The sequence below is a fragment of the Anopheles gambiae genome, chromosome 2, assembly GCF_943734735.2.
Source record: "Anopheles gambiae chromosome 2, idAnoGambNW_F1_1, whole genome shotgun sequence".
In the NCBI taxonomy this organism is placed as follows: domain Eukaryota; kingdom Metazoa; phylum Arthropoda; class Insecta; order Diptera; family Culicidae; genus Anopheles; species Anopheles gambiae.
In genome coordinates, this window is record NC_064601.1 from 80029768 (window position 1) to 80047829 (window position 18062).

Consider the following 18062-nt stretch of genomic DNA (forward strand, 5'->3'; position numbering starts at 1 on the left):
ATGTCCCACAAACCCACATCAGTGAACAAACGCCGGCAAACTTTAGCATATTTTGTAGGGACTTTCTGAGAATCCATTCTCTTCCTCCAGTATGGAAAGATATAAACGTTTCTCAAGCAACAACCAACAAGCAACAAAACAAGCTATGTTATCATCCATGTGGCAACATCCTCGTTCCTCGTAACGTAAGTTTTTTAATCCGAATCAGTTAATCCATGAATTCAAAATAGCAGCAAGTCAATTTAATGCGAGAGCACTGCAAAGAGCAACACGGAACACACCCAACCCGTTGTGCTTAAACTTTAAAAGTCCCGTCGTGTACCGTGCTCCTGTCCCAACGTTGGCTCTCAACCCACAGCAAACTCATTTTTCGATCCCATCCACCATCCAGGTTGATTAGATTGTGTTGTCTAGTGGCCATGAACGGAGGGGAAGAAAGTGGGCAATTGGGGACCACTTGGTGGTAGAGCAGGAAGATAAGTGGTGAGAAGTGAAAAACTTTATCTCGCTGCACCATAAAAAATAGCCCCCAACCAGGACTAGAGAACAATGAAACTGACCAGGCGCCTCCATCGGGAAGGGAAGGAACGCACGTGAAGCGTTCTATTTACTGACGTCTGTTTTTTTATTATTCTGAACGCTTGCCATAAAGATTAAAAATTATAATGCTCGCTTATGAAAATGGTTCAACTATTGCATGACCCGCGCAGTATATTGGAAAAGTTAGAAACACAATTAGACTTGCGGTTAAGTTCAACGGCGCAGTGAACGTTTCGTTCGCTGCGAACGCTATGCTTCCTGTCTCTCAAGGCTGCATTATCAACGAAAGCGTTGGTTGGACGAGACAACCCTCGCAATCGATCAGCGGCCTTTGCTTTGCGCTTGATAAATTACACAATACGATGACAGCTGTCCGTCGTGACGCATGTAACACAAGCAAGTGTTCTCTTACCCTGTTGCTGCTGCGTTTACCGCTTCACTTGGGACAGGTGAAAGGCAAGAGAAGAAAAAAAAAATCGAATGAAGCTGAAGATCAACTAACAAACCAGTCGTTTGCAGCCATTTCTATCGTAACCGACACAGGATATTGTTTCGCCTGTGGATTGTCCCTTCCTTCCGCTCCGCCGGCTCGATTGACAACGGTTATCGATTGGTGAATGTTTTGCAAATGTCCCAGTCTTGCTGGAATTGCTTGTATCTGTGGGTGAGTTTGTGTGTAGATATCTGGAAAAGCAAATGCTCATGTTTGCATACGGGGGCGTTGACGTAATATCCGTTCTATTTTTGCAATGAAACACGAGGCGCAGCTCGGGAGCTACGAAACGGATGGATCAATCGAGGATCAAATTCCACCCACGGGTACGGCAGGATACAGGCACAGGTAAAACAAATTTCACAAGGATGGAAAGAAACTAGCTAAAAAATCCATCGCACCCAACGACCGTTTGATTTTATCCTTCGGGGAAAGGCCGGCGGATACAGGTATTCGATTGTACATTCTAATGAAACAAGCTTCTTATTAACGAAGGTAGCATGTCGATTGATTACGTCAAAAGATAATGACTAGCATACTTTCTTATGCAGAAATTTCAAAATAAATTAAGTAAACCAATGAACAATATCACACGAAGGGCTATCGATGATTTGGAGGGCATGCTCTTATTAGAACCCCAACGTGTAACAAGGATTTTTATATGATTTAAATACCTTACAATCCGCCCAAAGATGTTGTTGCAACAACTTATTTTGATTATTTATTCCACGATGTATTGACTGTTTCCTCAATAATATGGAATGTGTCAAGTATCTTTTAACATCGTCCCAGCATTACTGCTAATAAATGGATAGATAAATCATAGCTCTTCTCGTTACAAGCAAAGAGAGCTAGGATTTTTTGTTTGAAAATAACATAAAACTCCTTAAAACTAGCCCAGTACATGATTTGTTGAAAAGTAGACGAACTCAAAGGGCGATTGGAGCAAAAAAACAAACTTTTACTTATTAACAATTTCCACTTACCTTGCAGCTTGTTTCAAAACCAATCCATTGTCTACCTTGCTTTCGCTGTCCTCCGCACACGTTCGTACTTATAAAATAATAGTTAAATTCTAAACTCGGTGTTAAGTTCCGTCTGTCACTAGCAGAATGCTTCGCTTGATTCGATTTAATCCAACGCCAGATTCTTTCTTTTTTTCATCCGCTTTCACGCTACGCTGTTAGTCGGTTGACTCCTTGATTTAAAGTTTTGTTTGTTTAATATTCTCCTTTCCACATTCATTCCCGGGTTTTCATACACATGGTTCACCTTATCATCCTTATTTTCGATGCTTACTGTAGTTGTTTCTGTTTGTTTCTTCCCTCTCTTTCCATACTTTTTTTTCCAGCTACCCTTGCATTGTTTGTGTCCTATGCTTCATTTTACAGTGTGTTATGTGTTTTTTTCTGTTTTCTTCGTTAATAAATATGATTCCGCTTGTTTCTATACATACACTGAGAAATTAGCTACTCAACACACGATATTTTCTCTTTCTGAATGGACGTTTGCGTGTTCGTGTGTGTGTGTGTTTTGTACACATTTTGTGTATGTGTTTGGTTACCGCTGCCGGTTCCTGTAGATGGGCGTTTGTTATATATTTCTTTTCCATTTAACCGTTTTATTACTCGCTTTGGTTGTGTTTTATTGTAGTGTTATTAGCCTATCTTTGTTAGCGATGAGTGTGTATGTGTGTTTGCTTCTTATCGTTTTGTTTAGCCTATAACCTATTCTTTGGTGCAATCATTCCCACCTACTACCCGCCCCTCCTTTGGGGCAGGTTATGCTGTGCAACGTGGCGCCCGGGGAGCGTTCTACGGACGGACGGTAGGCACCGGGGGCATCTACCTTCACGGAGCGCCCGGCTCGACGTTGTGTGCCGTGCCCAGTATCGTCGCGTCAAAGTTCAACCGCAGCTCGCCGGCCAGGATGAGCTCCGAGATGCAGCCCACCATGCCGGTCCGGTACCTCTGGCGGGTGTAATGAGCCGCCGCCGGCAGTCCACCTGTACCACCGCGTTCGAGAATGGAAAGATATTAAATATTCAAATTAGTTAATTTGGAATCACAGACGTGCAGCGTGTGGACGAATGGGGTGAAGGGCTATTGCGGAAGGGAGCGCGAGCATGGGAAAACTAAATCGAATGGCACTATCTCTGTGTGACCGTGACAGTGTGAGTGTGATTGCGGTTCTGCCTTTACCTGCCCGTACCAACCGTTTGGAAGCCGTTCTATATATTGTAGTCGAACTGTGCACATATTTGCCATTTTTTTCCGCCTGCCAGAGAGATGGGATATACAGATTGAATTCCGTAGCAGATGGCTGCGGATGCAAAATAGTGAAACCCGACCCTTGTGCTCGTTTGTGTGCAAAGATTTTATGTAAATCCGCACAGTTGTCCAAAAATTGTCACAGCCACGATCGCATCGAGGCGAGCGGCGGCTTGCTCATGGACAGAAACTGGGCCAACTGGTACCCTACATCACCATTTAGGGGTGTAACACCACATATTCATTTCGAAACTCTCGTCCCCCGCTCCAACACAGTGCCGGTATGGTTTTGGGTGCAGTTGGGGCTGGTGGACATCCACGGAATTGAATTGAATTGATTCAAAAAGGCTTTGGCAACAGTTTTCAGTCGGATCCGCATGGCACAGACCTCCGTTTGCCTTTTTGCTTTGTACTGTAAAATCAATTTTGTGGCCAGAAAAACGGAAAAAATTAAAACCTTTGGCCAGAACCATAAAAACGACGAGACAGGATTGAGAGGGGGATTAGAACCATTTTATTGAAAGTGATATGAGTTGGGTTATTTGAGGGGATAGGAAATATTTATTAATTCCCAGTAGAGTTGTTGTAGAGATTCGAAAAGACAGAAATTAAGTATTGTTTTTTCTTAATCATGATTTTTGTCTTAAAATATTAAAGCTTTTACTATATATTCAATAATTTTTCATTAAAATTGATGAAATAATCAATTTTCCGTGTAATAAACGCTAAACTAATTAGTATAAAATAATTCAATCCTTTCAGTTTTTGGTCGGCTTTGCAGTTCTGCTTCCATTCGCAGCTTCACACTAAAAAGATCTCCTAGCTCGTAGGGCGTATGTTGCTCTTGGCTCTCCAGCAAATCACCATACGCACACAGACAACACGTTTCAAAGTTCCGCCTCACAACCCCGGCCAACACGTGTTTTCTACCAGCGTGTTAACCCTTCCGAACCTCTGCCCACCTACAATTGGGAAGCGAACAGGATTATATTATGCTGGACGAGTTAATTAATAACGAAATTAGTTCCTCGACCGGATACATCGGGACCAAGTTTGATTAGTTTCGTTGTTGGAAAATTAGTGAATCCTGCTTCGAACACACTATTGGTTCGATTCTACTGCTCCGGTATCGATGTTTGCGAAAGCGGGCGACCGGACCACACATCGAACAGGGAGTGTACTCAAATTTGACTCCCACATGTCTGTACACCCGTTGCGGGTCGAGATGGGACTGGAGCATTCGAATTGGAAAATCACAATTTGAATTTCAATACAGCACGTCACAAACCTGTCGAGGGGAGGCTTGCGCTTGTCGCAGAATGGTACGTGACCGGTAGGCTGTTTTTTGGCCCGAGAAGAGTGTCACCTTTTGGTGGCACAATGGCGGTACGGTGACGTTTGGGTGAATAGATTAGCGAATTTTGAATAACAGTCAGCAAACATGTTTTGTACGTTGCTCTTAGAGCGCACTGGTTACACTCAAGCAATTTCATTTATTACCAAATTGGTCATTTTAGTCTTTTTCTGTCAAGTCAACTGTATCCGTTCGGTTTACCCTTTGCAGACTGCAATCGAACTATTTCGTTGCAGTTGCTTGGAAATGTGAATATGAAATTATGGTCTGCTGTTTGGCGAAAACAAGAAAAACCGACACATACGCATAGAACGAATGCGTAGGTTTTCAGATTTCAAATTGAATAAATTATTTTCAATCAATTCTACTGAAATGTTGAAGTTTCTTGCTAATCTTTTCAATCAAATTACCCGCTGTTATCAATTACGAAATTTACACCTTCATCACTACGAGCGGCACACAGGGGTAAGTATATAAATTTTGATCGCGTGATTATACTTTTTATTTTTAAGACTTCAATAACATTGTATTGGAAATCACAATTTCAAATTTTGTACAAAGGTTCAGACATAATTCTTATTTACTTTAATGAAGAAATGGGAAGTTTCGTATACTATTAGAACAAATGTTAATAATCGTGTTTTTATTGTATTACATTGTTTGATGGTTTGAATTGTTTGAATTTTATCCAAAAATATATTTTATTGGAAGTACAATTTCATGAGAAATGTGATTTCCGCCACACTTTTCGCAGTTGGTATTATTTCTTGTGAGTGGAATATGATTAGTATAAAACAAACATGTTGAAAAAAGTATGAAAATTACATTTATTTAAACAAATATTCGAAAATTGTTTTTAATGAAACAGATAGGGAAACAAGACTTGAACCTAAATTAATAAAATTATCAATTTAGTACATATTTAACAATACAATTTAATATAGTGCAGCATTAAAGGCTGTCAAAGATAAAACCTGTATGGTAACCGATCACAAAAAAACTGTAGTAACATGAATCTTTAAAATTCCCATTTCTTCACTTAATATTCATATATATTTCTTTGCAATAAAACAAAAGTTTTTCAGTTTTAACATGAAAGAATATCACTTTCCATACAACAAGTATGGAATACCAGGGTATACCGGTCGCAGTGATAAGGGGTATTAAATTAAACATTTAGGATTCAAAAAAACGTTTATTATGTACCCTTAGAATTAAATATCCTAAAGACAAGTAAAAAAATAAGTAGCTATCATTATTCCATCAAAAGTTATTTCAGTTTTAGATTGAAAATCATACCAGGATACCGAGCCGCAGGGTTGAAGGTTAATGTGAATCAGGTGTATTGACTACTACCATTCCGTGTTGTTTTTTTTTTCTCAATCCGTTCTGCTATCAACGGCTTTCTATTATTTTACTAGGTAGAACAGGCTATAAGCATCACTTGCCACTATAAAGCAGACATATAAATAATGTAAAATGCGAGAGCATTGATGCCTTTAGTTCAATAGGTAATTATCATATTGCAAACTGGGAAAGTATTCTGAAAATATAATATTCCTGTTAAAAACTGTAGAAAATGATCCCTCATTTAAACATCTTTCTAACGTAATTACTATTTTTGTTTATTTTTTTAGTCGAATTCGCACGCCTTTTAAGACTGTCTTTATGGTATTTGTTAAGGATACACCATTTAAAACACCTCTGTTTCAACTTTTTTTTGTACATGAATCGATCGTTTTCTTTTTACTTAACTTGCTGAAAAGCTATGCGTATCATCTGCTTCAAGATTTCTCTATACACATGCTCACAGAAATAATCAGCAATAATAAAATTTTGTTCTTCAAGAAAGCCTATCAGTTATAGTATGTGGAATATGGTAAGATAGCGCAATTTCGCTTAAGCACGGATCAATATTCATCTTAGTACAAACACTGCTACAAAATATGTGCTTAAAGAAATGTAATGTCTTTTCAAAGACCAGCTCAAACTTTAAAGTTCCCCAATGTCGAGCGTTTTGTAGATCGATCGCCGCACGAAATGATTATGCAGTACATTGAGCCGGAATCTTGTAAGGTAATCGAATAGACATAGAAAATTCACAGTCACTCATAATCAATCAAAATTTAATCAACATCAACATGATCAATGATGAACGTGTTTTAGATTGCAATGAAAAGAAAAGGTTTTGTAATTATAGGACATTGAATACAGGGGTAATGTTATGAAGGCATTAAATTATTGTTTAATTAAACTTTAAGAGATAATGGCTTGCCAAAAAAAAAAATCAGCCTTGCTGAAAATAGTAATTGTACAAAAATCGTTAAAATGGCCCTATAATTGAAACATCATGACAACAAAGACTCACATTCAAAATCTACAGTAAAAATACAAAAAAAGTGTTGCTCTCTTTTAAAAGTGCCACACTCACTGTGGCAGTAAATAATTACACCCGCTGCAGAACGGTGCCGTGCTTTATGCGATCCAATAAATTTGACTACCTTCCTCCATTACCGCACGGTACAATCCATTGCTGCCCACCCAGAATGGTCAGTAAAGTTTGACAGAAATGTTTTATTTGCCAAGTGGCGTCACCAGCTGACCATTGCTCAAATGAGAAACGAGCATCGCCAGGGGAGGTAAGGAGCTTCACCAAGAGCAGCCATGGACCCATGTGCAATAAATAAATCAACTTTTATTCGTAAAATTTTCAATAACCATTTGCTGCTGCTGCTGCTGCTGCTGCTGTCGTCTCTCTTGACCGATGGCACCCGATAGATTGGAGAGGTGGAAACATATTTCTCACGAACAAACCGCTAGCAAACTTCACCCGATGATGACGGCGCTGATGCCCGCAAAGTGCAAGAAACGAAATTGAGAATAGCAAAATGACCATGCAAAGAATGCGACCGTTCGAATGTCGTTGGATGCTGTTCGGTTTCGATGAGCCGCTTGAGAAAGTGGTACGGGACAGCAATAAAACGAGCGCTTCAAGCATGCTGTAGAGTCATAGTGCCGTCATTCTGAAGCATGGAAACTATATAAATGTTCATTTCTTTATCCCATCCGTGCCTTACCCCGTTTCTTTTGCCCCCCATGTTCCCGTGCACGTGACGGTGTATCCGTCCGGCAACGATGAGCGGGATGGCAGCACTTCTCGACACGTCACGAGTGTACTGCCACGAATGATTACTGGATGTCATCCCAGCGATTGGAGTGACAATAGACGTGTAGGGAAGGCAGATGGCACAGGAGGAGCGACGAAAAGCAATGAAAAGACACATATGCAGCAGTGCAAGCTGCGAACGGGCACATACCCACACTCGTAGTTATAACAAATGAAGATATCATTTCGTTTTCGAGGATCCACTTTGCAGCGCGTCCCTACCCCTACGGTCACCATCGTCGCCACCGCCACCGACATCGCCAAAATGGGGCTCATGAATGTTCAGCAAATGCAACTGTTGAGTGTACCAAGAGTGTGTGCTTTATAAAAGCGAAATAAAAATGGCACATCCGTGCGAATCATAAATTTTCTCCCCTGGCACATAGTTGCACAGGGGTGTTTCCCTCCCGCATGTCCATAACTGTAGGTAACAAGGTGTTTGTGTGTGTGTGTGCACGCGCTTGTGTTTGTTTGAGCGTTCTGCCCAATTTCGCATTTAACACGGTTTGATGTTTGCTTTAACCGATTGCGTTTCCCCGATTGCCGGGTGCGACAAGGGGTAGTCCCGTGGAACAATATAATAAGCGCACGTTTTGCCACCATGTGACACTCAGCAGCATACCGCAACGATTTGCGGCAAGTGCATTGTTGCAACGAGCGCAATTGCGAAACGTAATCGATTGCAATAAAAATTGAAATGGTGTAGAGTTTGTATGATGGTTGGTGTTTTTACACTGACAGTAACAAGCGATTGAGTGGGGATTTTTTTACCTGTATGAAAGAGCACAATAAAGCACAGGAAGAACGTGCCTTTTTCCTTACAATACACCAATCACAATTCAAAGCCAATAACATAAGCAGCAGTGAACATGTTTAATTTTATTTTGTGATGTTTTATTTTAATTTCACAGATAGCCTAATATTGGTGACCAGTATTTGCAGAAAATTAACAAAAATAGTTTGGAAAAGTATAGCCAAACTGTCAAAGATCTATTTCCTGTTATAACATTGTTCTGAGCAATTAACAGGATGTGCTCTGAATAAAAACTGGATAATTCCAGATAAAATTTCAATATACTATTTCCAGACTATTGCAATAGAATTAAAAACATTTAGAGCTTACATCAGTGAATGGCAAACTTAACGGTCAAAAATGCCAATCTATAAAAATGTACGTCGAATTCCACGTGGAGTGCCAAATTGATTAACCATGCATAAATATGTGTGAAAGTTTTATGATTAATTAAAATTCAAAGATAAATAATAAAATTTCATCATCTTCAAACATCAAGAACATATATGTTTTCTTCAAATTAACAACTCAAAGATTTTTATGAATAGCAAGGAAGCATGTCACATCAATCAGATGATACGCAAGTAATCAAAATGTTTTATGCAATGAATATCGCATCTTCCATATTAGATCCAATTGAAGGTTGGCAGCTATGATCAGATAAAAAATGGGTTGATCTAGTTTATACATAACATGGCCTTAGAAAAAGGAATTGACAAATGTTGAAAGATCTTTAAGCTAATTTTGGCAGCATCTTTTCTTAACTAGAACCAACCTTTTCGATCTGCGATCTGCCACATTTGAAACAAAAGTGTGGCTCGTCTTGGCGAGCTTTCAAACTTCAATTTTTCTTTCCTCGATCGAAGTCATACCATAGATTCCAATTACATTCAATATGCTAAAACTGATATTGGCTGTTGAGACATTGATAAAAAAAACCCAATTTACCCGGGAAAATACCGGTCTCTCCAAATTGAAAGTATTCGACTTGTTACATCCCTGCTTACAACCTTATATTCATAAGAATGTTATAGCCATCAATATGCTTTTATGTATTAATTGTATGCATTGCTTTAAACTAAATAAATTGCTGAATAAACGAGATATAACGAATAAACGTATGTCTTCCATATCTCGTCACAAAGAAGATATGGAAACCAAATGGAAAGTTTATTTAAGGAGGAAAGAAACTTTGTTATTAAATATATTTTCAACTACAGAGACTCTTTGTGACAGCTTTTGTGGGATGGTTGTTTAAAATGAATGATATAAAGCATGTATTTAAATTCCTTTGTTTTCCTTTGTTGTTGGGTTGCAATGGACTTCCCACATATAAATCGTTTCTCGGAACAAGAAATCTAGATTAAAGTGACATTTCTTACCACTTCTCGTCCCCAATTTTACATCGAATTTATCGCCACTACGAACAGCGTTAAACTCCACCACTGCCAGCCATGCAAACGATCCCTGCTGCCCACCTGGCGGACGTGCCATGCATCTTTCCGCATTCGCACAAGGCAATTGAATTGTACAGCGATTATCGTCCTTAGCTGGGTCTATCGAATGGCAATCGCAATAATCTCAAATGGCGCCAGTTGTCCGATCCACACTGCCAATGGCCTAAACACTGGGACATTTTGACGAAGGAAGGTAATGAAATACGTGCTTTACGTAGATTGTATTGGCTTTGACCGCTGGAACGCTAGACGGTGTGGCACCAGCTCAAACAACTGGGGAGTAGCTAGTGGCGATCGTTTTTTCCAAGAAAAGAAAGCTTTCTATACTAGAGTAGACATTTTTCTTCCTCTTTCTCTCTCTCTCTCTCTCTCTCTCTCTCTTTCTCTCTCTCATTTTCTACGTATATATTTCTCTTTAAAAAAAGCAAAGCTTTCCATAATACCAACATGCCGGAACGGCAAGAGAACACGATATTCGGCAAATAAAACGATACGAATTGGTGTCCCCGCGCTTGGTGTAACATTACCGACCATCATTGCAGGACAGCAAAGCAAAAAGCAGCAGCTTTGTAATGACCACAAACACAGCAGACTGAAACCAGCGAAATGGGTTAACGCGCAAGTGGCTTTCAATGTTTCGCCATTTCACCCACATTTTATATTGCTGCTGCTGTGTTGTGTTGTCGCTGCGCCACTGCTGGGGCCGCTGTTTGGCTTTTCCGCGAAAAGCAGGAAATCAGCCCCCGGGGGGAAGGGTAAATCGTTTTTTAAAGCAAGCAAGGTAAACATATTGCCAGCAACACCATAACATAAATATCTGCTTTATTGACCACCCACGTGCTAACCACCACCGCCACTGCCACATCCCGGCAAAGCATCGACACCGTCGCGATCATTCTCGGTATTGGGGACACATTGGGCACATTCAGGCGAGAGCAGAGTTTGGGGCTGTGGTGTGCAATTTTCCAGCAATTTTCTCATCCTTGGGGTCGGAAGCATTTTAGGCGGAAGTTTGGTTTGGTTTGCAGTAAAATGTAGGTTGCTTTTTTGCAGCACGGCAATTATTTTCCTGCTTCCATTATTTGTTGTTTATACTAAGAGGAAAACTGAGGGAGCTGGCGAGCGAAAGAACTAACCTGACATATAAATTATATTTCCACACTGAAAAAGCGAATTTGCTCAGTATGTTAAGCTTTAAACCGATTACAAAAATGAATCTTTGTTAAGATATTTTAGCTATATATATATATATATATATATATATATATATATATATATATATATAACTTTAAGCTTCTTGAATTGCTCCATTTAATAGCTCGAAATGATTTAGCTAACAAAAACAATGATTTACCATTTCTCCACTGTCAGCTTGAAAATCTTCCCGTTTGGTGCAACATTTTGAAGCGTTTGGCTTAAAACACGATAAACCTCTACTGTCATACCGTGGCGTTAACGATTCACTTAATTTCCCACTTTTACGACACCACCCTTGCAATTGCTGCAAAGCGAGCGTCTCTGCCAAGGACAAACTCATAAAAAGGGAGATTGATTTCAAGCACTTCTTCGCAGGACCTTAAACCGCTGGTAAACCAACGATGGTGCAGTGGATTAGAATTGGAGATAGTGGTAATGCGCCACAATTTGTGCTTTCTGAGCAATGGGATTTCCAGTTGTGTGTGGTGACTCATCGCGGAATGTTGTCGCTAGCATTGCAGTGTGAAAACCGTCGTAAAAATGACTTTATGTGGTATCGAAGCTTTTTTGCTATCGTAAAACAAACTCAAAATTGCTCAAGGTTTTAGTTTTTTTTTTTTTTTGAAAGATTTGATTCTTAAAAGCTTTAACAAAATGGTGTTATTTGACAATTTCATCACGATATTTTACAATGTAACGAATAAATGGAAATCGTTTATTCTTTCTACATAATGTGCTGACATTTAATAGGGTGTTTTTCGTAATGCTTTGAATGTAAAGCAAAAAGATGCTAGAACATACAACTTTTAATCCTGCTCAAATATTTCGGTGTATTTCGGTCAGGAAGTTTTATTAAAAATAATCAAAAATCCGTCAGTACGGGGAAATTATCATCGTTTGCGTCCTGCGTGAACTCAAGTCACTCTATAGAAGCATTATAATGAAACCACAACCAATTTTCTCCCAACGCCATGCTACGCCGGTCACCATGCGCACACGCTGCTCGATAAAATCCGCGGGGTCACCTCAGATAATGACTACCGGTATCATTTGACGGGTGCCAATCACACCCGACCCGGTCTGAGGAACGGCCGAGAAACGAGAAACTCACTCGTCCAGCAGTTTGGAGCAATTTTCCGACCTACTTTCCCAGCCACCGTATCATTAACCGTGCCGCGCAAAGGTAAACGAATGGAAATTGACTAATAATAACAGCGAGGTACATTCTGACTGGCACTAGGGGGCGCTCTCTTTAAAAGGCTCTTGCGGGTGAGGGGTTTTTTTTTCTAAGCGGCGAGTGGATGAAAAACACTGAAAGCCACCTGCCATTAACATTGTAAATCCATTAGGGGAATGAAAGGCCACGTCAAAGCTTGTCGTCGGGTGAAGGCGAAATACCGAGAGTAGTGTATGGGGTAAGGGTGTTGCGTACCATTTTTCAGCTCGGCAAAGGTAATCAGTATTTATTTTCCCAGAAAACTGGGCTTTATAAGCCGCTGTCTGGGTGTTGGACGAAAAGCAGACGATTAGACGTTGATCCAAAGCTAGTTTGCTTTATTTGTTTAGGAAACCATCATTTTGTCTCGATGAACTGACGGTTTTTCGGACGATGGGTAACACCCGAAACTCAATCAATTTTTAATATCGGTGAAAACCTTTCCCTAGTACATGGTGTTCAGCTAGATAAAGTGGTCTGCAACGCGATAAAATTCGACAAGGTTTGTCTATTAAATTAAATCCCTCACGGAGGTATGAGCAAAAGGAAGCTTCTTGGGCCCAGTTGCTTCGTTGCAGGTGGATTTTTTAAAAGAAAAATGAAAAATGTGTAAAAAAGAATCATAAACCTAATGACGCGGTAAATCCCGAGTTTGTGATGAACAAAGAGGAGGAAAAATTGGAAAAATTACAGCATTATCTTGTCTAATTTCTTTAAACTTCTATTATTAGCATTATGTGGAGTAGATTCATTCTAAGGGGTTGTTCATGTTTGAAAACACTATGCGATAACTATAACTGTGCTCTTCGAGCTTGGAAAACCCCTTAAAAGACAAACATTAATGGTTGAGGTCAAGTCACTACACGAATGCATTAACCTCAAATTAAAAGCGATGATTCACTCACCAGCTTTCTCCCAACACTAAACCACAATGCAGTCGATCTCGTACTTGTGCACCACGCATGGGTTTAGCATTTTCCCATACCCGGGTAAACGATGGTGCCTATGCTGTTTCTGTTGCTTTTGTCATGCATGAAGATGGCAAAAAATTTGGAAGGCCCAATCTTCCCTTCCATAGTCCACCTATTTCATACTCTGAACTGACCGGAAGGGTTAAAAAGCTTGCCAGCCGTTCTACGGTTCTACTGAAAGATTGTCGAGTGTGCAAAAATGATGGAAGGAGAAAAAACCCCTTTCTACCCAGAAAACAAAACGTAAGCAATAGTGAGAGACCTATGGGTGCGAGTGGATGGTATGAAAATGGGACAGTGAATGGGGCACAGGTGAAAAAGAAACACAGTGGCAGGTAAAAAATCGAATATACAAGCACTTACCGACATAGAGCCCAGTGTCCGTGTTGAGCTGCCTTAGCTTGCCGGGAGATCTTCTGGTGATTGGCTTACCACCGTCAACCTTCAGCGTACCGTCCTGCGAGTTCCTGTTTCGGTAGTTGTGGCAAGTCATCGTGTGTGAATGTGTGTGTGTTTTTTTTTGGGTTTTCGTGGTACCCCATAATCCGTGCCGTAAGACCATTGCCCGGTCCCGAGGCAAATGTTGAGCCCGTTGGTCAATTGGATGGTCCAAGGACCAAGGCCAAGCAGGTTCGTGCCGGTCAAAAGATGACAATGAACGACACCAGATGGCACCCCCCCAAACACACACACGCAACGGTGGCCAACAATCGCCAAATGGAAAACCCGGTAGGCCGCGTCGTCATCGATGTGAAAATGGTTGCGGGAGATGGATGGTGAATTTTCCCAGCAGAGTGAAAATGCGACAACCCGGCAGCGAGTAGCCATGGGGGTATGGGTGTGTTTTTTTTGAAAGCGTGAGTGAATGAAAGGGCCGATTCCGAGCGGGAAATTGACGGCAAAACGTCGAAAATGAAAAGCGGAAAAGTCGTCGCCGGCGGTCACAGAGTGAATACGTTGTTCGTCGAAAGGGTTTTTTTTGTAATGAAAAGAGAGGGAGAATGTAAAAAAGAAAGAGAGAAAGAGAGAAGGGTTAGATACGAGGAAAAAACGTTATAAATGAGTTAGAATATAGGCCAGAGCTGGACCGTCGCGTAAGCTAGCTGTGAAAAACGGTTCCTTCCACTGTTTCTTGCTACGCTACGAGCGTATGGAAATTGTGCTATCGATTGTGGGTATTTTTTTTTTTTGTTACGTTTTATCGTCCACGCTGGAGTGATTGATAGATTTATAATTCATGAAAAATTGGTTTTTGTTAGAAAAACCGTTGGCAGTACATTAGTGATGCATACTGCGTTGGAGTTCGGTTTATCAGGACGCTCGTAAACGGTGAAGCGAGACAAGGAAATTCGTCGCTGAACGTTGCATTTTCTGCTACGGCTTGAAGTTGATCGCGGGAAAGAGAAACCACCAATGGATACAGGAGTGAAAAATGCAAGGAGATGCGTACATGAACATGACTTTTTATCAGATGCTGTTTTCTGATTTCTGATGCAATAAGCAAGGTAATACCACACGCCATCTAGCAGAAGAAGGCTAATCAGTATGATGTTTGAATACATTTCACAGCTACATGTTCTACACATCTTATAAATAGCTTTTAAGTGTATATGTTAGTATTGGAAATTTTCCTGTTGAATATGCTGAATTGTCTAATGCATAATTATTTACTTTTGATCGATTTCACATATTCGTGGTATAGATTCACAGATTATGCGAAACAAATGTTCACAAACCAAATGCACCCTCAACATCGATAGCACACACAATTTAATGTTAAAACTTTTGGCCACACATTTCACTAATAGTAACTTTACTTACCTTAACGCCCGCACACGATGCCAAAGCCCGTCACTGACTTTGGTCGAGTTATATTTGATGTTAATTTCACCCGACCCGAGGTTGTATCGAAGATGTAGATATCTGTGTTAATGTGTGAGAAAAGGTGAAAGAAGAGAAGAGATGAAAATCAATATATGATTAAAACAAACATGAAACAATCACATAGTTTATCGAGTGAAATGAAAGTGTTTGAGTGCTTTTTAATTTCAAATTCTGAAGAAAGATTAAATTAAAAAAAGAGCTCAAAAGCTCAAAAAAACGCTGGTTAACAGTACGGCTACGTTATTTCACGTGAGTGTTCATAAATACTGTATTGCTAATACACACAAACACAGAACTCTAATTTGATCCATATTATAATGATAAAAATTGCATAAGCCAACCATGGCTCTTCTCTCTTCTTTGAGCAATAATTAAACATTTGAAAACTATTCCGATTGATGTCTGGTACAAGATAACGTACGATCAAACCAATCACTTGTACATTTTGTTAAGCTTTTTCCTACATTCTGTTTGCCAGGTGATATTTGATCAAACCGAATGATAACATCCAGAATGAAAGTATATTTCTTTTATCTTCTTTTGCGTCTTTCGATTCCACCACCAAGGTTAGCATGAAATGAGCAAGTCTTTTAGAATATCTGTTTGCAGTTGCAGATAAGAAAACGGAACCACGGTATACCGAGACGTTGTCGCCGTTTCGCGTTTGTCATTCGAATTTTCCTTATCTAACATCCTAGCATGCTCCACGCTTTCTAAGGGTTTAAGACGCTTCCCACCGGGAGGGAAAAACAAGGGAGATCAAGAAACTTAAAATTCTTATCTCGTGCTTGCCCATTTTTCTAAGGTGACTTTTTGCCCGTTGGCCCACCGAACGACCGAAATCGATTTCAAGCCACATTAACTGATGGTACCTTTTTTGAGCTACGCGTTTTCCAGAGAATGACGCGTTCTTGCTGTCGTGAAAAGAATAGGAATGTTCTATTGCGCCCTATAATGCTCTAGCAGAAAGAGACACAGCCACATTTCTTCTTTCTTGTGCTGTCGAGTAGGGTGACAGAAACAAAACGGGACACAGAACAAACAGCGATCGGGGTTTTGGTGGGCGAGAAAATTAAACGGCGACGTTAAATAAAATTTATATTCCATGCCAGCTGCACGCGATATGAATGTTAATGCGAAGGTCAAATGACACATAATAATTAACGGCAGGCTAAGTAAAATGCTATCGGAATGGTTCTGCCAGCGGCCATGGGTTGTTGCTTCCGGTGCCGACCTACCGGATCGATAAACGGTGACATTGGTATGAGTGGCAGCAAACATGTGCTTTTGGGAAAGGTTGAAATTTATTTTCAATATAAAGTAATGGATTGAGCGTAAGACTTATTATTTTATTGCATTATTCTATTTTGAACTATTGAGTATTCTCACTACATTTTTACTCTTCCATTTTAAATTTTTAAAGGATGTATATGGATCGAGTTAAAGCAACTTAATTTTACATTTCAGGTGAGTTATTTACTATTCGTCAAGAATACTAAGGTTAGTTAAATGAAATGCTAATGACGTTAAGCCAAATGTTTATGATTAAATTTGTTTGTTTATGATTAAAATTGTTTATAACTTATTAAAACTGATCTGAAATGGTGATACGGCCAATCAGGCCGTTCTAACGAGAAATAAAAACAAAACTGATCTAAAACTAATTGTGACTCATTTTTACGCCTCAAACTGATTCTGATGATATCCTATGCTCAAGAATTGTTACTGAGCCTGAATTGTATGCTCACAGCGCATTGAAATGAATTCACTAGTTTGCCCAACTCTGTGTGAAAGACAATCGAAAATTGATTTGATTGATAAATTGGTAGGATTTACATATCCATATTGATAGGATATTGTATACAGAACAGATGTACAAAGATAGGATTCACTAAACTAAATCAATCAAAAACCTAATAAATTTCCATTGAAGCAGTTTTTGAAACATCGAAATTATGAACATACAATTTTTTTTTAGTTGTGGTGGAGTAAAATTATGGTTCGAAAAATAGCTGTACTGTACGGATAAAAAAGCTACAATATAATCACGCTTGAAGAAATACATTGATATTGTAAATTTAGCCAGTAGATATAAGGAACTTTCAAATAACACAAATTGATGAATTGGTTGGGCTTGTATTGGGCATTGATAATTTTATAAGATTATCTCAATCACAATTGTGCTTATCATCAAACCAGAGCTGAATATAATATCTGAGTTACTTTCTAAATCAGATCTATTCAAATCCGAGATCTAGGATAGAATGTGGCAAACATCTAAATTGTTATTTTAGATCCATATTTATTATCTTCAAACACCATTTGCTTGAATCTATAATTGTTACGAATTTTTCATAATAATGGCTAATAATAATAAAAAAGCCCGGTAAACTTAGTTATTCCCAAGTAACTAAAATATACCATTTTTGCTTTGTTATTCTGGATATTTGAGGCAGCATCGCAAACCGCTAGGCACTTTATATCGAATGTAAACAGCTAGGTACCTTACACCGAGTGTCAAAGTGCTGTATAAAATAATTAAAACCTTGCTCTGTGTATAAATTAAGTCAAGCATTCAAATTACACTGTGTTTGTATTTGAAATGGATGTACATTGTCAAAAATTGATGCCTTTGAGCCAACGACTGTAAGTAAAACATCTCTAATTGTTGTAAGTGTAACAATCTATTCTCATACCACCATAAGGTGTGAGCAAAGTTTC

The 18062-nt window shown here is 39.4% G+C and overlaps 1 protein-coding gene across 7 annotated transcripts in view; it reads right to left on the bottom strand.

Annotated features, from left to right (window-relative positions):
* Window positions 1-2346: 2346 nt before the first annotated feature.
* The window catches only part of LOC1274724 (uncharacterized), a 129690-nt gene continuing 113974 nt past the window's right edge, over window positions 2347-18062 (bottom strand). For all 7 annotated transcript variants that reach the window (XM_061642305.1, XM_061642304.1, XM_061642302.1 and 4 more), the window contains 3 exons: window positions 15279-15380; window positions 13821-13924; window positions 2347-3038 (listed from right to left, as the gene is read on the bottom strand). In XM_061642305.1, coding sequence (XP_061498289.1) covers window positions 2884-3038; window positions 13821-13924; window positions 15279-15380 — 361 coding nt within the window. In that variant the 3' untranslated portion in view covers window positions 2347-2883. The remainder of the gene's footprint in view (window positions 3039-13820; window positions 13925-15278; window positions 15381-18062) is intronic.